Raw genomic sequence first — 26,955 nt, 5'->3', positions numbered from 1 at the left:
TACCTTGTGGGTTCTATCGGACGCTAGAGGTACCCAATATCACGAGTTGGAGAATTCTGGTGTGTTGATTCGGGTACACAAATGCACACGATGCTCTATACAGTGAAACCTGCGTATAACGATACTATACTGACGGTAATCGCGAATTCCATCGTTATACGGGGTACATCGTTAAACGAGGGCTGACCTAAATGGCGCATCCCCGAAAAGTCGCGCGCCACCCCGTGTGTAGCAAAACAAAAAAAACAGACGCCAAGAAAAAACGCGAAGCCGTGTGACATCGCACTGGCTTGGGAAAACAGTGACCAGAACTCGTGGAGAGAATCAGGGAACATATTGGACATCTTCTGTCAACGCTACACGTCACCATTCCGCAAGTCGGCTTCACCTAGCGCCTGTGTGCTTTAGGAGAAGCTTGCTTTAGAACACTCGCGCGACTCGCGGGTGTAATTCTTTTGATGCGAATTTCGGATGATACGAATTCTTTCCGCTACCCCGTGAGATACGTATAATCGAGATTGTACTTATCTTATCGCGGTGAAAATCGCCGCGAGGTTACGCGCACGAGACAGCGTCCCACATCGTTATACGAGTACTCGGAGCCGCGGCCTCCATCGCTGTACGCGGGTCGTTTCCCCATAGAAACAATGTATATTTTGAAGGTAAAATCATGAACCATCGTTTTACGAGGGATATCGTTATATGCGGGTCGTTTCCCCATAGAAGCAATGTATATTTTGACGGTAAAATCATGAACCATCGTTTTACGAGGGATATCGTTATACGCGATATCGCTATCCATGGGTTTTACTGTAGTTTTTGAGGACGACTGATCGTGAGTCTACCCTTGTGTTTTCAGGGTTTATAGTGTTTGAAAATTGAGGGTCAAAATTGGGCTAAATCTGTAGTATATGCCGAATGGAAAAAGAGCTCATCTCGCATTTCAGATGAACACGAGATGCTGGTCAGCTGTATTGAATGTGCAGTGCTTAGCATTCTCCTGTGCCTGAATCCGTACTTTGGTAAGTACGTTGTTGGGGGGGGGGGGTTTCAGCTTTTACTCTAAGTGACTATGATACAAATGCGGGGGGGAGTAAGAACAGGTTTCATCGGATTTACTCATAAGTACAGCCTGAAGTTTTAGGGTTTAACTAGTATAGTTTCTTCCCTGAATTGAAGGTTGCCTCTTTCGGGTAAAACCCGATTTTGACCCTGCAAATTGCCCTCACTGGGACATCTGTAGGAATTGATTGATTGATTGATTGATTGATTATGTGTTTAATGGCACAAAGGCAACAAAGGCCATAGAGTGCCAAAGTAGGAATGCACACTAACTTGTTTGGCAGCAAATGCAATTACATCACTGTTTGTACCAAACCAGTACAGTTTGCTTGAGTAATAGAGCCAAATTTCTCCCCAAACTTAGCATGCTGGAAGTTTTCCCACCCGAATTTGCACAAATTTTTACCCTCCCAATTGGGGAAAAAATATTTCCCAAAAACTTCAGGCTGTAATCATAAGGCAGATATATTTACAAGTACCTTTTCTTACATTAGTATCAACTTTTAACAGCACAGGCTTAGGTCATAATGAAATCACGACCGGTTGTGAGCATGGCATTCATTCTTCTTGCTCTTGGGCATTGGAGGGTAACGCAGTTGCATGGATAGCCGATGCTTTATTTCACAATTTAAAAATGACGTATTATCCCTCGTCTACAAAAGCAGAGTAATATGATACACAGCAGAACTTTTATCTGTCACGTTACCTCTGTACAATACCATAGTGCCCTACAATGTGCAGCAAAAAAGTTCACAGTTCTCTCGGAACGCAGTACTAAATGAAATGAAGATCACAGTTACATTGTATGGTATAACTGTTACTATATTACACAATTATAAAGGAAATCTGACTAGCTCGGCATACAAAATCTCTCTAACAAGGGTAGTAGCAGCACTGCAGTACGGTAATGCAGTGAAGTACAGGTGGTGGATCGCAGAATTACGTCTCGATTTCGTTGATGTGAAAACGTTTACGATAGCCAATCGGCAGACTTCACATTTACACGGTGCTGAGCACTAATTTAAAAAAAAAACTACTAAGAAAGGAACCTGATATTTCTTGTACAGTTTAACATTGTAAGCTAACGGCTAGGTCCCCTTTCACATGGGCATTGGCTAAGCCAAGTAGCCGAGCCAAGACTCAGGGTGTGAGGGTCGCGGCAGTTTGCTCACCTTTCTCACATCACATTCCCAAAACAGCACAACGTCGTGGCCCAATATTGGGCTAATATCGGCAATGCTGGCCCAATATGAGTCCAAGATTGGACCCATACTGGGCCGGGTATTGCCAATATTGGACCAAGATTAGACCCATACTGGGCCGATACTGCCAATATTGGACCAAGATTGGACCCATATTGGGCCGGTATTGCCAATATTGGACCAAGATTAGACCCATACTGGGCCGGTATTGCCAGTATTGGACCAAGATTAGACCCATACTTGGCCGGTATTGTCAATATTGGACCAAGATTAGATCCATACTGGGCCGGTATTGCCAGTATTGGTCCAATATTGGACGAAGATTTTTGTGCTGCTTGGGTTGTGGACATTTACATAGCTAATGCTATGTTTTTCATGAAACAGCTCAAATTACATACATGAAACATACTCCAGGAATCAGTGGAACGATCACAGCATCCATCACCACATAGGAACTTAAGTGATAGTTCTTAAGGACTAAGCTCTGAACACTGAAACATCCAGCAAATAGTCAGTGTGTGTGTAGTGCACTCCCGTTAAGTAGTCAGTATCGTCTCCGCTGTCAATCATGTTGTCACACTTCAACGTGGAAACAAGCTGCCACAGCAGGATCAATAATGAAAATATTACACACATAAATGTATTTATCACACATGTCTTAGCGTCTTGAAGGAATGTGGCAGCTGCATTGTATAAATACCTAAACATTAAAATGAAATGCTGTCACCATTTAAAACAATGGTGCGCTTCACTGGTAAAACAAATAAGTAGATTATCAAGCTTGCTGAACGTTTGAACACGAGCCGCACAACAGGTAGCTTACAATATGAGGATCGATCACACTCCAAAAACTGTGGATAAGCCAGGGTAAGATTAACACTTCTAGCTTGTTCTAAAATCATTGCTGTAGCAGTACAAGTTAAAGTAGGTGGCCTTTGGAATGGCAACTGTAGCATGAAAGTAAGCTCTAGTTTGCATTTGAAGGTAGTCGAATTAACACATTAACCAATTAGCTCAGAACATTCCTTCCTGTGACAAAACCACTGGTTTGCTGTAGCCAAATTTCTTTCAAAACATTTCTTTCAAACATTTTTCTTGCAACCATGCACTAGCTTCAAATTAACACATTAGCTTGTTTGTAAAGAACGTTCCTCCTTAACAACCACTGTCTTGCATTTGTGCATTAGCCTGCTAAGGAAAACAGCCTTGTATTGATTTGCAAGTTGTAACATTAACACATTAATGTGATAATTAAATGCATTTGCAGGTGTTATCAGAGTAACCTTTTAGTGAAAGCATTTCTTCTGATTAGAGATTTAACGTACTAATAAGTAGAAAATAGTAGTGTTGCTACACACAAGCCAGGGCAGTCCAATTAACATGTTAGCTTATGCTATGAGCAGGGACCACTTCTAAATGGAACTACAAACCAGTTTGCATGCACTCCAATGAGCACGTTATCCTGTGACAGAAAAATCTTTCTGTAGAGCACACAGACGTGCGCACGTTACCACAGCTGTCATCTGATGATGAACGCACGAGACAAGCCCGTTGTTTGGCGGACGAAGAATTCAAATACGTTAACAAAATATTTTTGTTAGTTTGCAGGTAGGCAGAATTCACACAACTTCACGCACATCATCATCAGACACGAAACCTCACAAGCACGCTCAATGTTTTACAACATACACAGTATGCAGCGACATGCTTAGAGAGTAGGACCCCATGAACTCGAATAAAAAGGCGAGATAAAAGACGGAGTAAATTAAAATTATCTGTCGAGATATAAAAGGTGACGGCACAATGCACCATCAGCTCAACGATTCAGAAGTGAACAAAATGACAACGACAACGAGCCTCGTGTGTAATATTGAGCTCCTCCTGGTGGTTACGTGACGTTTCACGATGTGCTCCTTAGCAACACGAGACTAACGAATGTTCATCGTGCTTCTAATTGTGAGCCAGAGTACCGCATCTTGCTTCAGCGGCCAAACGAAGGTAAACTTGTGACCTGCCAGACACTCATCTGCTTCATGCTTAGAGCCTGAGCATACTTAGAGCACACTAGAGCATACTTGAGCATACTAAGAGCATACTAAGAGCATACTAAGAGCATACTTAGAGCATACTTAGAGCATACTTAGAGCATACTTAGAGCATACTTAGAGCATACTTAGAGCATACTAGAGCATACTTAGAGCCTGAAGTTTTAGGGTTTAACCCAATTCTTCCCTGAATGTGCACCCCGAATTGAAGGTTGCCTCTTTAGGGTGAAACCCGATTTTTACCCGGCAAACTGCCCTCGCTGAGACATCTATAGGAATGCACGCTAACTTGTCTGGCAGCAAACGCAGTTACATCACCATTTGTACCAAACCAGTACAGTTAATTTGAGTAACTGAGCCCCGATTTATCCCCGAATTTAGCATACTGGAAGTTTTTCCACCCGAATTCGCGTGCACTTATAGCGCACGTCTAATTACCCGATTTTTTACCCCCCCGAATTTCGAAAAAAATATTTTCCGAAAACTTCAGGCTCTATTCACACCGAAGAGACGTTTTGTTCGCTACCATCCTGCGGTCGAGCACAGTACGAAACGTGACGCTAATCAACGCGTAAAAAAAAAACACCACGTAGTGATCACAGCTTAAAAAACAGTTAAGCATCCATCCAACTATCGGCACGCCACAGCAGCACGTACATACTTTGTTGCACATAGTCTATACTGCAACCAGTGGGGAGATAGCGCCCTATGAGATTTCGGTATCCCTTCCCAACGGTGGCCAGCGTTGCAGATGTTCCCTGCGGAGGAGGAACCGGGGGCTCGGTGGACAGCGTTGCCGCCGGATTCTGCTTTGCCGGCAGCGGCAGAATTGCTTTCACTTCTTCTTCGAAAGGACGAAAGACCGTGATGGGGCGCATGGTGTGGCTCTCGGCTACGATGATGCAACCCCACGTTGTGCCGACGTAGAGTTCGTTCTCCAGGACGGCCATGGCGGTCACTTGGCACCTGCCGGCTTTTGTCACAAAAATGTTTGTTTGTTTTTGTTATAGTGTTGATTATGGGGGCGTATCCCGTTTGAAACCTTTAAAAATAATCTTTCAAAAATAAACGCGTAAGTACCCACTATTAAAAATATATCTCCCAGAATATACGCTTAGAAATCAACGCACAAAAATATTCGCCGAAATATCCCCGTTTATATAAAAACGCTAAGGAATCCACGGTTCAGAATATACCGTTAAAAATAAATCGTTTCAGAATCCCCCCAAATCCACTCTACAGTTGCTAGAGTTACGTGGTATGGCCCAAATCAAGGTGAGCTGCAAGCAAGGGGCTTAAACTAACCTCACAGGACCAAACTAGCCTAAACTATCCCAAACTAACCGAAACCAAACTAAACTAACCTAACATAACCTGATCTAACCCGGCACGAACTGCAATCAATCCGCCTCCGTGCTAGGTGGTGAGGGGATTTCGAAACAGTTTATTTTTAACGGTGGATTATTAAACGGCGATGTCTAAGCGGGGATAGTAAGTGGTTTATTTTAGGAGATATATTTTTAACCGTGTATTTTTTAAAGCCGTTTATTCTTGAATTTTTTAAATTCTTGAGCAGTTTATTCTTAATGGTGGATTTCAGGAACCCCCCCTTTTAGAGGATCTCCATTGGGAGAAAACCATGCCCCAGAAAAATTGTCACAAAGCGAGGATGTCATACTAACGAGTGTCATATTAACGAGGGTTGACTGTATGCACTTTTCACACTGTATAGTGTCTGTGTGTGTGTGGGGGGAGGGGGGTTGCCTTATAGAGTGTAATCGTGTAAGTAAATACATAGGGCCTGACTTTTTAGGGTTTTATTTTTGGCCAAATTCGGGGGGTAAACATCGGGTGATATTTTTCATTTGAAAATTTGGGTGTATTCGGGTTAAATCCCGTTACGGCATAGTATTCCGTCGTCGAGAATTCGGGTGTATTCGGGTGATTTTTTTTTTGTTTAATAAAAATTTGTCTTAACATGGAACTAATGTTTAGCAACGTTATCAAACTTTATTTTAATGCACGCTCACGAGTGTGCCACGCGACCCGGATGTTTTCGGGTAGATTCGGTTTAAACCCAAATTTTACAGATTTCGTTCGGGGGGTAAATATTGGGCGGATACGGGTTTAACCCTAACAGGTCAGGCCCTATACATGCATAGTAGTTCACAGACGAAAGTACTTACGGCTCAAATGCTCTTCAATGCTTATCGAAAGCAAGCTCTCGGAACATGGTGCCAGCTTGGAACAGTCTAACCTGTGAACGATTGTCCTTGATGCACAGTCCCATTGATACACGACACAGCCTGGAAGGAAGGTCGTGCATCCTCGTCATTCGTGACTCGCAAAATAAGCAACGTGAGGAGGCCCGAGGCTTAAACGTGACAAAAAATTACCAGGGTACACGTAGGACCACATCGTGGGTACATCCTCCGAAGAAGAGCACAGCAGCGAAACGTCCAGGGTGTCCATGGGAGGGTCACTGTGGTTGACCACTTCTTGACCCGAAACAATTGAACCTTGAATGGTGTAGACAGACACAGCACCCTGTGCTTGGCCACACCAGAGTTCGCACCTGAACGGATGGGAATATTTCTAGGCACGCAGAGGATGGCTCGAATAAAGGTACATACAGTGGGTAAGGGTTAGAGCCTAAAGTTTTCGGGAAATATTTTTTCCTACATTCGGGGGGGTAAAAATCGGGTAAATAAACGTGCGCACTAAATTCGTGCAAATTCGGGTGAAAAAACTTCCAGTACGCTAAATTCGGAGAGAAATCGAGCTCAGTTATTCAAACTAACTGTAGCGGTTTGGTACAAACGGTGATGTAACTGAATTTTTCTGCCGAACAAGTAAGTTGGTGCATTCCTACAGACATCCCAGTGAGGGCAATTTGCCGGGTAAAAATCGGGTTTCACCCTAAAGAGGCAACCTTCCATTCGGGGTGCGAATTCGGGGAAGAATCGGGTAAAACCCTAAAGCTTCAGGCTCTAGTAATGGTCAGAGCCTGAAATTTTTGGGTTTAACCCGATTCTTCCCCGAATTGAAGGTTGCCTCTTTAGGGTGAAACCCCGATTTTTACCCGGCAAATTGCCCTCGCCGAGACGTCTGTAGGAAAGCACACTAACTTGTTTGGCAGCAAACACAGTTACATCACCGTTTGTACCGAACCAGTTCAGTTAGCTTGAGTAACTGAGCCCGATTTCTCCCCGAATTTAGCGTACTCGAAGTTTTCCCGTCCGAACTTGCACGAATTTAGAGCACGTTTATTTACCCGATTTTTACAGCCCGAATTTAGAAGAAAAAAAATTTCCCGAAAACTTCAGGCTGTAGTAGTGGTCAGTTGAGAAAATTTCGTTTGTCTGGCGAACCGACATCGAGCCAAGAAAAATCTCTATTGGACGACCACGCTTTTGTCTGAGTATGACATCGCCTAACATGAAGAAAGAAAAAAAAAAAGGATGCGAATAGATAATACGAAAAGTAAAGAAAGAATTAAAAAATTATGACATGACGTAGAAATAATGTACAGATAAAACTGCATAGACAAAGGCAAGCTGGAGGGCGAACTCCATAGTGAAAAGGTTTGAGCACGTGCATGAATAGAGATAACACAAGGAGGGCTTTTTTTTTCAATAATATAGAAATAGCGTACCGCTGCTAATTACCCACCTCGCTACACATCACACCGCCGGTACAGTGCCTAACTATCCAGCAACAAATTACCGAACTTCAAATTATCCTCAACTGAAAGACAGCAGTCGTGAGAGCTCGGTACACAATCGTGAATCTAGAAGCACCTTCCTATTAGCAACAAGAACACCAAAGTATAGTCGAAGTTGATCTAGTATCTCACCTAGCTTCGGGTAAGTCGACACCACAGAGACAGAAGACAGATGTGCCTGTTGTGGCCAGCTCTTGTAGACCTTCACCAGTTAAGACATTGTCAGGGCAGAGCCAGACCTGACCCCCATTCGTTGCGATGGCCACACGTCCAGCACTAGCCAAGTGGTGCATGCTACGGACAGCCGAAACGATCGGCGAATCCGGGCACAGAGAGAAGCTTGCAATCTCCGTGTAGGTCTGGGAGCTGGTAAGAAATTTGGAACTGTCTCACCGCAGCCTTATGCAATACAATATATGTTTATGCGTTTGGCCAGAGTGCCATGTGTCAACAATGTAGTCATGTTAACCGCACTGCATTTTTTAGAAAGTCCCACAGCACATATATATTAACAACATGTCACATTAACCAAAGTACATATTAACAGAAGTCATATTAACCATAGCACATTTAACAAAATGACATTTTAACCACAGTACCTATCAACAAAAGATATACATCACAGTGCTTACTTATCAACAAGGGTCATGCTAACTACAGTACCCATTAACAAACGCCCATATTAACACACATTACTTGAAGGGTGTTACCTGCAGGGCACTTCCTAAGCATAATACACACACACAGCTCATGTTTATATGATGAAGTAAAAAATTCAAACACGCTAAATACATGCTAAAAATAAATAAAAAAGTTTCGCCTTTTAACCGGAAGCGCTCATCAGTGAAGGTCACAAAAGGCGTGTCATAATACCCAAATTACGCACTATCAAATTACCCAAAGCAGACATTAGCTTGGACATTAAAATGCTGACAAGAGTAAAATTATATGCTGAAGCCTCACCCATAGATACGAATGACGGTTCTGGAGTCTCCAAGCCAGACAGCGTCATTGACAACACATAAACATGTGACCGTGATATTGTCCACAGGCAGGACCTAGCAAAATGGTGTCGCAGATTAAGTCGCAGATGGTGTCGCAGAGTTGCAAGGCATAGCAGCCACACAGCAGACGTACCTTTAATTCTGTCCAGTTACTGCAATTGCATACCAGAATGTCTAAATGCCTATCCATCTTTCCCAGCCACAGTTCACAATTTGTGTCTGAAAGAAATGAGTTACAAAAATGTAGCGTTTTTAGGAGGCAAACTTAATTGGCACCATCTTGAGACAGTCGCGATCACCCGTGCTGTCGTTTGCTGCACTAGTGTTTTGTATCATGGCTGTCAACTGGAGTGACCGCCAGAGTAAATCACAACAGTGAACCGTCGTTTATATGACCAGCACCGTTCCCGCAGATTTTGGTCACAAAGCGAGTTGTCATACTAACGAGAAACGCACACTCCACTGACCTCAGGGACCGCTTTCGTTCTGGCCATCCTTGGGTGCACAACAGCAGCAGCACAGTGTGGCCTGGTCTTGTGGCCACTGCTGTTTTAAGCACTTTGCAAGTGCTTTGGCAGTCCGAAAACGTCAACAACATCAGGAGTCATCCCATGCCTTGGCGCCCTACTTCAACACGTGTCGCCCTCTGCCTGAGGTACGTGGGTAGCCTCTCCCTGGGGCTACTCTGCGCGTCATGTGACGTGGTCATAATAACGAGAATAGTACAATACCTGTGTTTGACCCTACTTGTGACAAAAATCTGTCGTAGTCGGATAAGCGGATCGGCATACTAACGAGATGGATTTACATGGCGGCGGAACGGCTCCCAAGAAAAACGGGCATAAAGTGAGTATGTCATATTATCGAGGGTCGTATTATCGAGGGTCATATTATCGAGGGTCGTATTATCGAGGGTCGTATTAACGAGCGTCGTATTAACGAGCGTCGTATTAACGAGGGCCGTATTAACGAGGGTCGTATTAACGAGGGTCGTATTATCGAGGGTCGTATTAACGAGGGTCGTATTAACGAGGGTCGTATTATCGAGGGTCGTATTAACGAGGGTCGTGTTATCGAGGGTCGTATTATCGAGGGTCGTATTATCGAGGGTCGTGTTATCGAGGGTCGTGTTATCGAGGGTCGTGTTATCGAGGGTCGTGTTATCGAGGGTCGTGTTATCGAGGGTCGTATTATCGAGGGTCGTATTATCGAGGGTCGTATTATCGAGGGTCGTATTAACGAGGGTCATATTAACGAGGGTTCACTGCACATGTTGCACTCACAACACTCCTGACATACTGTTGCCCGACAGTGCCATCCGGATATTTTTCCCTCGGGGATATGACAATGTTACAGACCTTCTTCAGACGGTAACGCAGTAACACCAGTGCACAGCACTGCTTCGTTGCTCTGCAGCGACACAACGTCAAGGAGTCGTGTGAACTCTGGCGCTGATGCGATGGACACTATCTGACTGGCAGACGGACGGTCTCGTGGCTGCTGTGACCAGCAGGCAATCATGAGGTCCATCATGTACGCAGGGTATGTAATTTCCTGGAAATGCACACATTGACATTATGTAGAAAGAAAGATATAATAACACATGCTTTGCAGAGGAAAATTTTTGAGGAGAGGGCTAGCTGTGTGGTGGGCTAAGGCAAACACCTGTCTTTGAAGTTAAAGGTGCGGTACTGTGGCTCAAGTTATTCTGGATAAAATGCTTTTCTAGAGATTTTTTACTTTTCTTGCAGAAATATTGGCTCCCCACATCGCAAAATTATTTTTATTCTTGAAGGCTTCCCACTCAGTTATCTGGACTGATGAACCCCCATGTCAACTGGACGACACTGGACTCTGTACACAGTATGAGATGATTGCTTCAAATTATATAGACTGCATACAGAGAGAAGTCGCAGCATTCTTCAGTTGAAAATGCTGTCCCGCTTGCCCACTTAGGAACAACAATGGGGCCTTTGGACTTGTGAGGTCCGAGGTGTTTGTTTTATGCACTATACATGTTTGAGTGACAGCCCCACGTGACAGGTCAGCTGCTGGCTTACCCTGCTCGTAAAGACAGGCCGACCGCCATCGAGGATGTGGTCTTTGACGCAGTCGTGGCCTTCAAACGGCAGCCTCAACGTCAAGAGTTCATACATGAACATGCCGAACGAGAAGCAGTCCACCTGTCGAGAACACGCAGTACATACGCTATACTACAGCCACTTTCTCACTAATACGAAGGTTCAGTTGTTCACCCTCGGTAAGTTGACCACTACGCATATAATATAAAACCAAAATAAACTGTGAAAACATATTGCTGCAAGGTGTGCACTGCGGACATTACATGTTCTCTGGAAACAACAGGGCGTCGAAAGGGCATATACATACTTTTTCGGTGTATTCTTCTTCTCCATTATAGCGCATGATTTCAGGTGCCATAAACCCTTCTGTCCCTCCAAACCCTTTGGTCCCGGTAGGCAAGGTCGACCGACTGATGCCGTAGTCAGCCAGTTTCACATCCACCGTTGCCGGTTCTGCCTGGAAGGGTGCCGGAAACTCCCACACTAGCACATTCTCCGATTTAAGGTCCCTGTATATAATGTGCTGTTGGTGCAGGTACTCCAGTGCTTTTGCAACCTAGGACAAAGTTGAGTTCAGCGAGTTGCAAGGCACATTGTGAACTGAACGTCCTGTACCTGTAAGATGACCCTTTGCAGGGAGGACAGTTCCAGGTGCGTCCCAGAGCGTCGATAGTTACGGAGTATGCCGTCCAGGGCCCCTAGCGTGGCAAGGTGCAAAACTAGGGCTAGGGGCTGGGTACACACCCCTACCAGTGGGACAATGTGGGGATGGCGTAGGCTGAGGAGGATGTTCAGCTCCTGGCGCGCTGTGCAGTAAGCCTTGCATGCGTACTGAAGTGGGTCTCGTTGCCATTTATTCCACGCTGCCTGTATTTGGATAAGATGCACCTAGCGTTAATTTGACGGTCGTTAATTAGGATTTTTGGTTAATTAGGAAGGCTTCCCATATTAGGCTGCACTGTAACTTCACGTGTATAATCTGTACACTAGCTGTTGAAGTAGGTTTCCAATGCCGTGCTTTGGCCCCATATGACACAATGTTATGCTGGTAATTTTCAATAGCAGTAAAATACGGCTGGTAGCTTCCAATCATTTGTGGCGTCCAACAATTCATTTGGGGCCATGTCAGTATTTTAATTTAAAAAGTTCATCAGCATCAACTGCACTGTACTCCGCGATACGCCCTGTCTACATGCGCCAGAGTCCTGACCTTGAAGGCGATGGTGTCTGAGTGCCTGGCTCCGTAACCTGGGTCCACGGGTTGAAGCATCTTCATGGCAACGTCTATGTAATTTCCCGATCCCTAAATGCGGCAGTCAAAAGAGAGCTGTTAAACAGTGTAGCCCATCCCCAAACAACAACAAAATATGACTATCACTCACAAAGTGCATCAAAATGCCATGCCCTATCACCAACAAACACTGTCTACATGTCATGACCAGCAACTCAGGAACATGATCAAAAAAATGCCACGACTAATCCACAAGCATATTCAAACCCATCTCACCCTCTGCTTCATTCCAGCTCTGAAAACAAAGCCAAATGCTCCTCTACCCAACATCTTTCCCTTCTTGATGTGATCCGAATTGATGAGGAATCTTTCTCCCAGGTCCATGAACACCTGGGGGAATGTGCATTTAAGTAATCCAAGTCCCGAGGAAAAATTTAATCCCCCACCATATCGGGTGATATCTTGGCGAGGTGGAGGTCCCCATGGTCTGGACAGGTGACCAGTTTCTTCTCGTAGCCTGACAAAATGCACTCTTCCACCATAAAGCCGTAGACGGTCTCCTCTGGTGGTGGGTTTCTCGAGGAAGAATTGTTATTACAGGAAGACGTTAGAGAATCGATGTCCCCTTCTGCAGATGCCTTGCGGCTAAAAAGAGCAACGAAGATATAAATTTAGATGTTATCCTGCCTAACGCAAACAATTTACTGCAGGTGTGGCCCCCACTTGACATTCACCAAGTATCTTCTTTAATTCAATGCAATAATTGCAACAATGGAGTAATTGCAATAACTCAATGCAATAACCAAATGCAAGCCCCGTTACACTCCAACCTACACATAGAACCCAAAGTTTTCGGGAAATATTTTTTTTTCTAAATTCGGGGGGTAAAAATCGGGTAAATAAGCATGCGCTCTAAATTTGTGCAAATTTGGGTCGGAAAATTTCCGGTCTGCTATATTTGGGGAGAAATCGGGCTCAATTACTCAAACTAACTAGTATACTTGTTTGGCACAAAGGGTGATGTAACTGCGTTTGCTGCCAAACAAGTTGGTGCGCATTCCTGCAGACGTCTCAGCAAGGGCAATTTGCCGGGTAAAAATCAGGTTTCGCCCTAAAGGGGGCAACCTTCAATTTGGGGAAGAATTCGGGGAAGAATCGGGTTGTTAAACCCTAAAACTTCAGGCTCTACTTATACAACAGCAGGAACAACAGGAACAGTTGTACTGATCCAAAAAAGTAATTTTGCGAGAAGAGTAAAGTAATTGAAAGATAATAATAATTAAAGATTATAAAGATATAAGATATAAAGATTATAAAGATAATAAATTAAAGTTTAAAGTAAAGAAAAAGTAATTTTGCAGGGGAGAAACTCATACGGTAAAACATGGAAACTCAACTTGCCTTGAACTCTGGCTGTCAGCACAAACTCCGCTGTCCGTGCTTCCCTTCGATCCTCTTCCCTGACCCGTCGTCGTCAGCGCGGACAGCCTGAACTCTCCGATACCGGCCCGTTCCACCAACTGCCACAGGTCTGCGTCCTTCCCTTGCCCGTTTCTCCCCCCTTCCTTGGCTACCAACCGCGTCACACACTCCGGACACGGCACTAGCCTCGTCACCAGGAACCGTCCCTCCGACGTGTGCACGAACCTCGTCCCCAGGGTCGGGTACCAGTCCTCCAGCAACGTGTCGATGTGATCCACTGCCAGGGTCAGCAGCTTTGCCGTGCTCTCTGAACTCGGCTCGAGAATCAGGGACGAGGTCGATGCCTGCAACCTGGAGCACGGCACGACGACCTCGATGAGTACCGCGCCGCTCGTGTCGACTCTACTCCAGTTTCCCTCGATCTTGACCATGAGCTGCGAGGCAAAGAGCTCGGACCCGCTGAGGTGGGGCATCACTTCCCGGAGCTTGAGGAGAGTCGTGTCGAGGTAGCGGAGCTCGAGGCCAGTCTGCCAGCACACCCACTCGGCGCGGCGGGACAGCGCGGACATGAGGTTCGGGTCCTTCTCGGATCCCCGCGGAGGAATGATGTAGCTCCGGAGCGCCTCGACGACCAGGTCGTCCGCGAGGATCCGCGTGATGAGTCGGGGCCAGAAGCCGCTCGGGAGGTAGGAGAGGACAAGGAGGCGCTGGATGGGAGGGTGCTCCGAATCGGAGGCGACGGGGGTGAGGGAGAAGGGCGGAGGAGGAGCGGGGAGCCTGTCGGTTAGGGAAGAGGGATCCGTCGGGGTGTTCGGGGAGTCGGCGCCGCAGAGCACGGCGATCCCTGGTCTGTGGGAGATTGGGGACTTTGAGGGAAGGTTTAGGGAGAGGGATGAAGGTGACGTTGATGACGGCACAGAGCGACACGCGGATCCCTGGAGAGATTTTGAGCGGAGGCCCCAACTGCGCGACCTGATTGGGACCTGAAAGGGTGACGGTGATGGTGAAGCACTGCTGTCCAGTGTACTTGTGAAGTGCAAGGACATAGGAAGAAAATAGGGAAAGGTAGCATCTTATGCTGTGTCAGCAGACAAGGTGCACTGGCAGCCTCACTGCTGTCCAGTCAACACCTACAACAAAGCACGCCGTGTGTTTTAGGATTAAACGCAGCAAGACCTGTTTCTACAATCTGATGTGCGTCATCGTCACTTTGGGTAAAATCCAGAAAACAATGGCAACTGGATGCAGTTATGGTCTCTATTGTATCATAAGGTGGACTCCTCCTCCATGTCTCCGTCTTACTGACATCAAATGACATCCTTCACAGACATTCATCCAATGGGCAATCGCGTGGGTACAATGCATTCATATTAGACGAGTGCATTTGATATCAAATGCATTGTGAACATCAGAGATACAGGTCTGCTTGTGTTTAAGTCTGGCAACACGAGCAAGCAATAAATCACCACATTAGGTATTATCAGAAGCAGACACGCGAGGCAATAGGAGCATCACGAACCAAAAGTGACTGTAAAAAAATGGCGCACACAGATTTATCTCGAGTAAATTTAACGGTCTTTAAAAAAATACACACCATGTTGTGACACAGTTCTTAAAAAACAAATTCGATCCTCATTCTCACACACACGACAATCACACAGCTAACGCATAACGCGAGCCGCAACAAAAAGCAGTGCGCCTGCTAAGAGTGCAAGTGAAAGAGGTCTCTCTGAGAACACAACAACGGATAGACATAAAGAAAAACTGCAAGGTTGCCCCCTGAGAAAGCATTCACGTAGACCTGTACCCTGACGTCTGCTCCTGGAAGGCCACACCGGAGCAACTCCTCCGACGGAAGCATCGACGGAATCAGGAGCGTCCGTCCGTCCCAAGTTAGGGCGACTTCGAACTTGTTCAGGAGGCTCAAAATGTAGGTCTGCGCATCAGCCGGCGCACACTGAGAGCTCTTGAAGACGTGCTTCAAGTCGTCAATGCGCATAATACCTGCATGAGATAAGCCACACTGCTTGTCTGCTTTGGTTACCCCAAGCATACAGTCACTGAACAAGCTTCGCTAGAAAAATGCCTCCACAAGCCATGAGGTTTGTAGCCACCATCTATGTTACGTTTAAAGTAGCACAGAAGTAGTTTTTAACACCCTGTTTTCTTCCTATAAGACTATGAAGTAGGCCAGTAAGATGCATCGTGAAAAGTAATTCATGCCACAGAGTCATAATTGTCGCAGAAATTGAACTTCAAGTACGCCGCAATAAGCGACCCGGTGGTGAAGAGCAGTACCAGCCCGTGATCTGACTGGAACCTAGCGCTGACGGTACAAGGATCACGCTCGCTGATTGGTCCGGAGAAATGTCGTCTGCTACTCGGCTGTTCGGGGTTCTGGAAAGGCCTTTCTCCTGGCTCGGTAATGATTCGGCCGCTCCTTCTATCCTCCAATTCTCCGGGAGAACTGGCAAATCTGGTTTACGGCGGCAAGGAGACAAGGCGCTGACCCCCACTGACTGGCGAACCAGAATGAGTTCTCCTTATAACGTCATCGGTGACGTGGCATCATACCTTCTCCTCCTCGTTACACCCGGAGTGGCGAGTTAACGGTGAACGCGCGGAGCCACATTTCCGCGAGTTTTTTTCTGGGAAACAAAGTGCACACATAAAAACCTTTCGCGCTACTCCGTAAAATGACACACACACTTTCATCAGACATCTTTGTCATCGTCAGACCTCCATGTTCTTCATTTTAAATGGTTTCCTAACTGTCGGGCTTTTAGAACTGCGATTTTTTCGAGCCACCACTGGGAGGCATCGGCAGACACACGGAAAGTGACGTTTTAGCCCGTAATGGGATTCAAACCCACCATCTCCCAGGACGCTGGTAAGAAATGTGGTTCATCAACCCTAACAGAGTTATCTCTACTCTACGCAAAAACACGGTGATGCCCCTCCGCTTATCTGGAAACGAAGTGCGGTAATTTAAGTGAAGCTTGTTCCGCGACTCGAGTGATGCACAATTTGAGCTTCGTACCGTTCCGAGCAAATGGGTTGATCTCGCGTATTGTGACAACGTGAGCCAGCATGTCACAGAGCCACTGCGGGTCGAGGAAGTAGAGGTCCTTTAATGTGGCATCTTCGTAATGAAGCAGGACTCCTGAAGTATAGAATCACAGGAGATATTAAGATCATGATGCAGCAACATTTACCGTTCGTTTCATCCCTGACAAGAACACAAAAGTAGAGCGCGTGTATTATTTGCGACACATTAAGTTTTGTTAATAGTGTGACACTGAAGTAATTAAGGCAACTTTAAGAGTTGTGCTCGTAATGAAGTGCTGTTTTATCCCTAGAAACGACAACTTTGTTTTGATGATGATGATGATGATGATGATTGGGGAGTAATCCTGATCAAAACAATAACAGTGCAGTCAAGAAAACCAGTGAAGTCTCAGGTTATAATCACTGTAACGGTATATAGTGAAAAATTCAATTGATGCAATCACGCAATTGAATCACTGCAACTCCAGTGACCTGCTCACCATTGTCATGAAGGAACGCGGTGGCTTGGTTCAGTTCAGCCATGTCACGAAAGAGAATGTTGAATTTCTGCTGCATTTCGTGCATCACAAGCATCCTGCATGGTGAATTACATTCATGAATTAGTCAGCTGACCAATGTCAGTAAAATTACGGAATATCCGCATGAGTCTGCAATGTCTCGCACCTATACTGTTCTGAATGCAACACGGGGTCTTTAGCTTGCAGTCGCCGTTCAATCGCAAGGTATCCGACGACATCTTCCAAAGCCAGGTAGGTTGCCGGGATTCTCTGCTCGAGCAGACGTTCTTTGCTCCCTGCAAAAAAAAATGGCAATTAGAAGAACTTCCCCGTATTGAGCAACGAGACTGAAAGTATACCAGTAAGAAATGGTCACAGAAAAATGTTCAAGATACAGTCACCATCAGACATGACCATAACTAGAGCCCGAATTTTGGGGGAAATTTTTTTTTCTAAATTTGGGGGCAAAAATCGGGTAAATAAATATGTGCTCTAAGTTCTCAGTTACTCTAAGGCTCAGTTACTCAAACTAACTGCACAGGTTTGGTACAAATGGTGATGTAATTTCGTTTGCTGCCAAACAAGTTCCTAGTGTGCATTCAGTGCGGGCATTTTGCCAGGTAAAAATCTGGTTTCACCATAAAGAGGCAAAGAGGCAAGAATTGGGCTACACCCTAAAACTGCAGGCTGTAACCATAACGTGCGAACACGTGGCCTGCACACGTTATGGTTAAGTTTGACGGTGGCTGTACATATAAGACGACTGTGCCCACAGTTGCCATTCAATTCCCACTTCAAAGCAACGGGGATAATTTTTAAACTAGCCGGACTGGATTCCACTGACCGGGACACCGAAGGTCGAACACAACATCGTAGATGAGGTTGCAGAGGTGCTTTATGTTGTGCTTCGTCTTGCAGCTGATCTCGACGGTGTCCAGGACGCGGGGCAGGCCACACTTGTCGGCGTCGACCACGTTGATGAACTTTTCACGGATGAGATGCTGCAGGTCTTCCGAATAGGAGGCGGGAAAAGTTTCCTTCACCAAATCTTGGTGGGTGCCAATGATGAGGACGGGCGCATTGGCAGCACGGGCCTGGGTTGCGGACGTACGACCTTATACTTCTGGTCAACTTCCGGTACGGTCAGAAAAGTAAAGCGAGCCTACTTGAATGTTGATGAGCCACTGGTGGATGCCTTTGACGCCTCGCTCACCGTCGGTGATGCGCCACACAACGAGGTACAGGGAACGCTTGGACAGAAAGTACTGGTGCGTTGAGTAGTACTCCCTCTACATAAAAATATAAAGGTAAAAGGTGCTTAAGTTGCAGTTAGGACTAGTCTGTGAAATTGGGAACTGAGTAGTGCTTTTTTAGCCCTTCAAAGTTATAATTAGTAGTTGCACTTAGTAACCAGTTACACTTACAAGTTACTTTTGTATAAAAGTAACCAGTTACAGTTACTAGTAACTTAGTTACTACACAAGACTGGTTACCACCCAAAATTGGAACAAACGGGTTGTCCCACCTGAGTAGTTACACTTAATAACCAGTCACACTTACAAGTTACTTTTATATAAAAGTAACTAGTTAGTTACAAGTTACTCGTAACTTAGTTACTACACAAGACTGGTTACCACCCAAAATTGGAATAAACGGGTTGTCCCACCTGAGTAGTTACACCTAATAACCAGTTACACTTACAAGTTACTATTGTATAAAAGTAACTAGTTACAAGTTACTCGTAACTTAGTTACTACACAAGACTGGTTACCACCCAAAATTGGAATAAACGGGTTGTCCCACCTGAGTAGTTACACTTAATAACCAGTTACACTTACAAGTTACTTTTATATAAAAGTAACTAGTTAGTTACAAGTTACTCGTAACTTAGTTGCTACACAAGACAGGTTACCACCCAAGATCGGAACAAACGGGTTGTCCCACCTGAGTAGTTACACTTAATAACCAGTTACACTTACAAGTTACTATTGTATAAAAGTAACTAGTTACAGTTACAAGTTACTAGTAACTTAGTTGCTACACAAGACAGGTTACCACCCAAGATCGGAAAAACGGGTTGTCCCACCTGAGTAGTTACACTTACAAGTTACTTTTGTATAAAAGTAACTAGTTACAGTTACAAGTCACTCGTAACTTAGTTGCTACACAAGACAGGTTACCACCCAAGATCGGAACAAACGTGTTGTCCCACCTGAGTAGTTACACTTAATAACCAGTTACACTTACAAGTTACTTTTGTATAAAAGTAACTAGTTACAGTTACAAGTAACTCGTAACTTAGTTGCTACACAAGACAGGTTACCACCCAAGATCGGAACAAACGTGTTGTCCCACCTGAGTAGCTACACTTAATAACCAGTTACACTTACAAGTTACTTTTGTATAAAAGTAACTAGTTACAGTTACAAGTTACTCGTAACTTAGTTGCTACACAAGACAAGTTACCACCCAAGATCGGAACAAACGGGTTGTCCCACCTGAGTAGTTACACTTAATAACCAGTTACACTTACAAGTTACTTTTGTATAAAAGTAACTAGTTACAGTTACTAGTAACTTAGTTACTACACAAGACTGGTTACCACCCAAAACTGGAATAAATGGGTTGTCCCACCTGAGTAGTTACACTTAATAACCAGTTACACTTACAAGTTACTTTTGTATAAAAGTAACTAGTTAGTTACAAGTTACTCATAACTTAGTTGCTACACAAGACAGGTTACCACCCAAGATCGGAACAAACGGGTTGTCCCACCTGAGTAGTTACACTTACAAGTTACTTTTGTATAAAAGTAACTAGTTACAGTTACAAGTTACTCGTAACTTAGTTGCTTCACAAGACAGGTTACCACCTGAGATGGGAACAAACGGGTTGTCCCACCTGACCGCCAAAGTCCCAAGTCCGGAAAGTGACCGGTCCGAAGCTCGGCTGGCCCCGTGTCTTCTTCTCGTATATCCAGTCGCCCACGTCAACTCCAACGGTGGAGAGGCTGACGCCTTTCGGAGTTTTCAGGTTCAAGTTCTTGTTGCCCATTCGTTTGCCCCAGTGCTGCCAAGCAATGCAGGAAAGTGGTGAGTGCACTGAAACAGAGCTTCACCACATAGCATGGCGAACGCCAACCATTGCACCGAACGATACCGTCACGACTCCCGCTTTTTTGGAAGCGTGGGGCGTGTGCCGTTGCACGTCATTTCGTGTAACTGCGGGAGTGTCACTAAAAGGCGCACGCCTCCTTTTTCTTTAACCAATTACGGGGGCAGAACAATGGCATTCGGGATGGCGGCTGGCTAAGATCGTGCTTTGCAGTGAAGTCCTGAATTGAAAGTGTGCTTAACGATGTCACGTGTTTATGTATCTGTCTGTTATCTGTTCATAAATTACATATATGTGAGAGCTATATGTTTATGAGGCATATGTATATAGGATATATCACTCTGTATACAGTATATTTCTAATGTAACAATTTAACTGTTCCTACTGTATATACTGTACGTTAATATGTATTACACTGTATATATCTGTTGTTGATTCTTTTTTTAAAGACTGACCTACCTAACATATACAATTACCATATAGAGCCGCTAACAAAATAAGAAAAAAACTTGAGGTCCCAGAACTAGCATTAACTATGGGACCTCTTTCTGTACAAACTGACCCAAACTTTGTACCCCTAAACGAATAAATAAATAAACATCGACATGAGCAAGATCAACAAGCTTAATGACACAGATGAAATGCCATTTTATGGTATTGTACCGATGTTTATCTTGAATCATAATTAACTTGCACACTGCTGATTCCATGCGCGATACGCCTATTCTTGTTCTCATGAAAATTGATTTGAGGATTCACTTTATATGTTCCCTGTAAAAAGAAAAAAAAGAAGAAAGAAAAGTAAAGAAGAAGAAGGTGTCAGACCTCTGGTGGCTTGCGGCGGTAACTCCCAGTCCCCTCTTGCCGCAACTGCTCCAGGAGTGACGTCTTCCCGATGCCTTGCACGCCAACAATCATGAGCTTCATACGAGCGTATGGCTTCGCACTGAAGAGACAAGGATGAGGACGCTTGACAATATACTTCTCTTTTTTTCTTCTTTCTCGCGGCGTAAAATGCGGTACATTTGCGTACCAAGGGCTATTCAAGCTTCTACAAATGCAAGATATGACCTTAAAGTGGGACTCCGCCATGAAATCACCACAACGACTGTGACATAGCAGTGACGCTTGCAGTGTCAGGAACATACTTACGAAATATCACGTTCCCTAAGTGCGCAGATTTTATTCGAACAAATTATTACAAAGTGAACGCTTCGCCTCTGTGAAGCAAGAGGGCGCTGAAAGCATCATCCGGCATGGAAGAATGCAAGCTTCGTAGCAGACGACAATGCCGGGTGACGTCACAGTACTTTCCTCCGGGCGAACCACGGTCCGCTTTGCATGTTGGTTTCAGTTTGGTATATTTACGAATTTTTTATTTATTTTAAACATTTACGAATTAATTACTCACACAAAATGAATGCGAATGTTGTATTCAGTATATCAAGGGAGCGGTCCGTGTTCGGTATGACGCTCACCTAATTTTTTTCGAATACTTCCGAAGTCTCCCTTTAAAGGAGCAACGAGGTGACATTTAACATCGCTCGAAATCCGGCCTCGTCTCTCACGCTGCCCACCAGGGGTCACCACGCAGAAAAATCCGGCCTCGTCTCTCACGCTGCCCACCAGGGGTCACCGCGCAGAAAAATCCGGCCTCGTCTCTCACGCTGCCCACCAGGGGTCACCGTGCAAAATATTTTCACACTGCAGTGTTTTTTTCTTTTTCTGCTGTACGTCACTGGTCATGTGAGGGGAGTAGCACACGTTGCGACGTCCTCTCCTTCTAAGATGTCCTCTCTTCACGAGGAAATAGATTTTTCGAAGGTGCGCGGAACAGAGCAAATCGCACTCGCTCACCAGGTCACCTACGCTCATCGTTCTTTTACAGGAACTCATTTTATTCGTCGAAGAACACGCTGCGCCGAAAAACGAACAAAATTTTTGGGGTCACAGCAGTGCTCCTTTAAAGGGCCCACGAAGAGATTCCCAGAAAATATGAGCTCTTAGTGCTGAGTTATGGCTTGCAAGGAGGCCTATTACATGAAGTTCATCTTATTTTTGCCATGTTGCATTCAACACAGGGGCAGTTCACACACACACACACACAAAATAAAAATGAAAATCAAACGGTCACCAGACCCCCCCCCTCTGCAAGCGGTCTGACATCACTTACACCCTTTGCTCACTCCAATGTTGCCCAACTGGCCGAGGTCGTCTGCTTTTGACGTCACAGACAGTTTTCTGTCAGTTGTGCCGTAAGCGGAGGCGTTGAAGCAGTCGCATATTTTTTTTTGTCCGTGGTTTTTATTTAATATCTCCGTTGTTCTAACCAATGCTGATTTCATGCTCCACGTGGTGAACGGAATGGACACACATGCTTGGAGAGATTTTTGAAATCTATTCATGGTCCCTTTAAAACCTCTTCATGACAATTTCTCAGTATTTTTTTATATTTTTTACGTCACTCTTTAAAAAAATTATACAGTAAAACTCCTATGCAACGAAGCTCGGGGAACAGCAAAAAAAAAAAAAAATCGCAGTAAAGGTATTTTTGTTAAAAAGGGTGCCCACTATTGGACCTACAGGGCCTCAGCGGGACCGCAAAAAAATTAGCTGTAGTGGTATTTTTGTTAAAAAGGTGTTCGCCATGAATGAGTCTGACCGTAAAATCGAAGCTAAAACACAAGTCACGTCACCCTGATCAATGTTTGCCACAAAGCGCAGATATGTTTCAAAACCTCTTACTCCTCAAGGATTGACTTGAGGTATCCGACGATGTCCGTTGTCTTGTACTTTCTCGACTCGATCATTGATCTCAGGGGGTCTTGCAGGCTGCAGCCCCTCAAGTTGAGGTTCCACACCTTGTTCAGCAAGCCCAGCTCCGGGGGCAACTGCACTATGCCAGGGTTGCCGCTCAGGTTCAGCACAGAGAGCCCCGTAAGCTCCGAGAGCATCACAGGGACCTCGGTGAGTTCGTTGTTGCTGACGTCCAGCATAGAGAGGTTAGGGAACTGTATCCGGGCCTTCAGCGGAGTCGTCTCCTGCGGTGTGAAGGCGGTGAACTCGCTCTGAGTGTCACCAGGTGGGTGTTAGATGGTAGTGAGGTAAGTCGGTGAGGCTTGTCGGAAAAAACGGCAAACTAAGGTTCGAGCGAGTTTGTGAGGCATGTTGAAAGAAAAGAGAAAAATAAGAGTGTGGCAAAGATGTAAGACGTGCTGTACGGAGGGGAAACTAGGCTAAAGTAAAAAGATGAGGCATACTTAAAAGTAGAGAAACAAGGCTCATGTGAGGAACCTTGACAAGTGGCAAAGCAAGACTGTAAGACAAATTTGTAAAATGATGCTAAGGTAAAAAAGAATGAAAAGGTGGTTAAAGAGGCAGTAAAATGCCACAAGAAGCCCATTTCAACTTACGGTAAGGGCTGTGCTCATTTCGTAGTGGGTGTTACAAAAAGTATATTACTCAAAATTTTCATTCAGTTACGAAGTTAGAATCAACTATATCAGCTTTATCAGCCTATCAGCCGACACATTTTTCCCGCTTCTTTCACACCACAGCAGAAATATAACCTCGAACCAGACTTCTCGTGACATCACATGTCTGTAAACAGAGGGTGGTCTATAAAGAAACAGTGCGACCGGTAGAACGAAATAATGTCGTTCTCTGGTACCCACTGGTGAGATTTATGGATAGAGCCCGAAGGTTTTAGGGTTTAATCCGATTTTCCCCCCAAATTTGCACCCCGAATTGAAAGTTGCCTCTTTAGGGTGAAACCCCGATTTCTACCCGGCAAATTGCTCTCACCGAGACGTCTGTAGGAATGCACACTAACTTGTTTGGGAGCAAATGAAGTTACATCTCTGTTTGTACCAAACCAGTACAGTTAGTTTGTGTAACTGAGCCCAATTTCTCCCCGAATTTAGCACACTGGAAGTTTTTCCACCCGAATTCGCGTAAATTTAGAGCACATGTTTGTTTACCCCGATTCTTACCTCCCGAATTGATAAAAAAAATATTTCCTGAAAACTTCAGGCTCTATTTATGGATAATTTGCTGCATTGAAACGTTTCTCATTAATGCAATCAATGGCAGTTAAGTACGTCATTCTTAAAACGCAGCAATGTGCATGAAGCGACGTAAGTGTACAAAACCATGGGTGAACTATGTCTGAAACGCACGGATACACGACAAGATTGTGAGCACATGTTATGTTGCCTGATTGGCTGCCGCCGTTCCTGCATCTTGAGGACCTGATTGGCTTCCGCCAATTACAGTATTTTCATTGATATTTAGACAGGATTTTTTGTGACAAATGGTAGTGCCAAATAAAGAAACTTCTGTTGCATAACGATTGTTGAAACTCGAGCTTTCATCTGAGAACAAGCTGTCTTTGGATTTCAGTGCCCCTTTAAAGTAACGAAAACAAATACAATAAGGAATGATGGGATGGAGAAAAAACGTGTGGTATCTTCCACAACCAGTTATTCAAGTGTGCAATGTGTACTCGAAAGCGTGCAGGTTGAACAAGCAGCGGCTGGTACCTTGGAGTCCGCAGCATCTGTCGACTGCCTATCATCTGCATCGTCATCGTCCGTAGTGAGCTGCAAGCTTGTAAGCTTGTTGTTGGCAAGCACTAGGGTTCTGAGGTTTTCCATGCGATAATGTCTACGATGTGGACAGCTCTGGCACCTGTTCTTCTTGGCTAAATTCAGAGTCGAAGGAAAAAAATTACATGCCAGGAGCGTTGTGAATGGAGTTTACGTGCCAAAGATACTGTCAACACTGAGCCCACCAAAAGTTTTCTTGCCACATTCTAATTCACTCACGAGCAGAAGCCACAGATCTCCGTGATACTATAGATATAGATTAACGAGATCAAAATATTACGTACAAATAGTAGGCTATTCAAAGTTTGCTTTGATTTTAACTCTGATATTCGTAGAATTTTGCAGCATTCTACATCAGAGAATATCAGAGGCTGCATACTTGGGTGCAGTTGTTTGCGGTGGCTTCCGCTTCAACTGCATACTGCAAAAAAAAAGCCAAAGTTTGGGCAAAAAAGAACAGACACACTTCTGTGCCATTCGTTCTCTTTTGCCCCAACTCAGGCTTTTTTTTTAAGTATCTAGTTGAAACCGTAGCCAGCTTCAAGTTGCGGTAAAGTAGTTTCTTTTCTTTCGTTTTTTTTTTACAGTATGGAGTTCCTCCACCAGCTTGCCTGCATTTATGCTATTTTGTCAGCCTTGCTTTCAATCATTTCATCATGGGCAAGTCAAGGAGCATTGACGAGAGCAAAGACGTTCGAAAACGAAACTTTACGCCTACAGGCACTATAGATATCACCTGCATCTGTGCTCATCATCACTGCACAGAAAGCGAATTTAACTCCGCAGCACCAGTTTGGTTCCTGAACTCTGATAGTTGGCAAATGCGCCAACAGATCGAGCTGCCTGCAGGAGACAAGCACCTAATCTCGAAGCATGAGCAGCTGGAGTTTTTGCACAAGAACCTGTACACGTTCTTACCTCTTCTTCCAAGGGTCTCTGTGCATAACTACTCAAAGCTGATCACTATTCGCTTCAAATCTGATAACATCTTCAGAAATTTTTTAGCATACGAGCGCAGAACAAGTATCTACTAACCTGCCACTGATTTCGGGCTAGACTTATTTTGAGAGAGCGGCTCGGCCTGGGCCACGTAGCAGGCCTGGACTGCTTCGGCATTTCTCGACGTGGGCCAGCTGGCAATCTGATTGCAGGAGAGGTCCAGGTGCCTCAGTCCGTTCGGATACGAAGTGACGGGTCCCATGCCTGACAATCGGTTGTAGCTGAGATTCAGCCTGGCCAGCTGAGGAGCGTTGCAAGCTAGCATGGGAGGTACAGACTCAAAGGCATTGTGTGCAAGGTTCAAATTTGAAAGTTGGCTTTGCTTGTCCTGCTGGCCCGTGTCTTCAAGTGCGGCGTCGACCACCTGCACGCGTAGGTATAATTCAGAACGCGTCGGATTACGATGCGAATCTGTGCTTTACTGCGTACTCATACGAGCGACATTCCCCCGGAATACTCCAGCGGAAGATGCAAAAAGCGTCGTAGCCTTCTGCTGTCAAGCGAGCGCGAGCACTCAGCGTCGTGTCTTCACGTACACTGCTAACCGTGGGTAATATGCTGCGACGCAGTCACAATATATTTAGGGCCTGACTTTTTAGGGTTAAACCCGTATCCGCCCGATATTTACCCCCCGAACGAAATCTGTAAAATTCGGGTTTAACCCGAATCTACCCGAAAACATCCGGGTCACGTGGCACACTCATAAGCGTGCATTAAAATAAAGTTTGATAACATTGCTAAACATTAGTTCCATGTTAAGACAAATTTTTATTAAACAAAAAAAAATCACCCGAATACACCCGAATTCCTGACGACAGAATATGCCGTAACGGGATTTAACCCGAATGCACCCGAATTTTCGAATGAAAAATATCACCCGATATTTACCCCCCGAATT

At 44.9% G+C, this 26,955-nt stretch overlaps 1 protein-coding gene across 4 annotated transcripts in view; it reads right to left on the bottom strand.

Annotated features, from left to right (window-relative positions):
* Nucleotides 1–1,658: 1,658 nt before the first annotated feature.
* The window catches only part of LOC135387855 (leucine-rich repeat serine/threonine-protein kinase 1-like), a 31,186-nt gene continuing 5,889 nt past the window's right edge, over nucleotides 1,659–26,955 (bottom strand). The window contains exons 10-35 of one of the 4 annotated variants that reach the window (XR_010421258.1): nucleotides 26,094–26,421; nucleotides 24,993–25,153; nucleotides 23,197–23,519; nucleotides 21,277–21,397; nucleotides 20,239–20,406; nucleotides 18,504–18,626; nucleotides 18,182–18,431; nucleotides 17,504–17,633; nucleotides 17,320–17,414; nucleotides 16,812–16,934; nucleotides 15,573–15,775; nucleotides 13,751–14,754; nucleotides 12,796–12,994; nucleotides 12,626–12,739; nucleotides 12,329–12,421; nucleotides 11,734–11,985; nucleotides 11,426–11,674; nucleotides 11,098–11,220; nucleotides 10,396–10,591; nucleotides 9,171–9,256; nucleotides 8,997–9,091; nucleotides 8,166–8,399; nucleotides 6,706–6,884; nucleotides 6,496–6,615; nucleotides 4,438–5,282; nucleotides 1,659–4,328 (exon numbers count right to left, since the gene is read on the bottom strand). Coding sequence is in view for 3 of the 4 variants with exons in the window: in XM_064617018.1 (XP_064473088.1) it covers nucleotides 4,924–5,282; nucleotides 6,496–6,615; nucleotides 6,706–6,884; nucleotides 8,166–8,399; nucleotides 8,997–9,091; nucleotides 9,171–9,256; nucleotides 10,396–10,591; nucleotides 11,098–11,220; nucleotides 11,426–11,674; nucleotides 11,734–11,985; nucleotides 12,329–12,421; nucleotides 12,626–12,739; nucleotides 12,796–12,994; nucleotides 13,751–14,754; nucleotides 15,573–15,775; nucleotides 16,812–16,934; nucleotides 17,320–17,414; nucleotides 17,504–17,633; nucleotides 18,182–18,431; nucleotides 18,504–18,626; nucleotides 20,239–20,406; nucleotides 21,277–21,397; nucleotides 23,197–23,519; nucleotides 24,993–25,153; nucleotides 26,094–26,421 (5,328 nt within the window). In the remaining variant the exon portion in view is untranslated. Of the gene's footprint in view, nucleotides 5,283–6,495; nucleotides 6,616–6,705; nucleotides 6,885–8,165; nucleotides 8,400–8,996; nucleotides 9,092–9,170; nucleotides 9,257–10,395; nucleotides 10,592–11,097; nucleotides 11,221–11,425; nucleotides 11,675–11,733; nucleotides 11,986–12,328; nucleotides 12,422–12,625; nucleotides 12,740–12,795; nucleotides 12,995–13,750; nucleotides 14,755–15,572; nucleotides 15,776–16,811; nucleotides 16,935–17,319; nucleotides 17,415–17,503; nucleotides 17,634–18,181; nucleotides 18,432–18,503; nucleotides 18,627–20,238; nucleotides 20,407–21,276; nucleotides 21,398–23,196; nucleotides 23,520–24,992; nucleotides 25,154–26,093; nucleotides 26,422–26,955 lie in introns of all 4 variants that reach the window. The other 3 variants (XM_064617018.1, XM_064617019.1, XM_064617021.1) reach the window with 3 other exon arrangements.

Source organism: Ornithodoros turicata, chromosome 3 (genome assembly GCF_037126465.1).
Source record: "Ornithodoros turicata isolate Travis chromosome 3, ASM3712646v1, whole genome shotgun sequence".
NCBI lineage: Eukaryota > Metazoa > Arthropoda > Arachnida > Ixodida > Argasidae > Ornithodoros > Ornithodoros turicata.
This window is presented reverse-complemented; position numbering and strand designations above follow the sequence as displayed.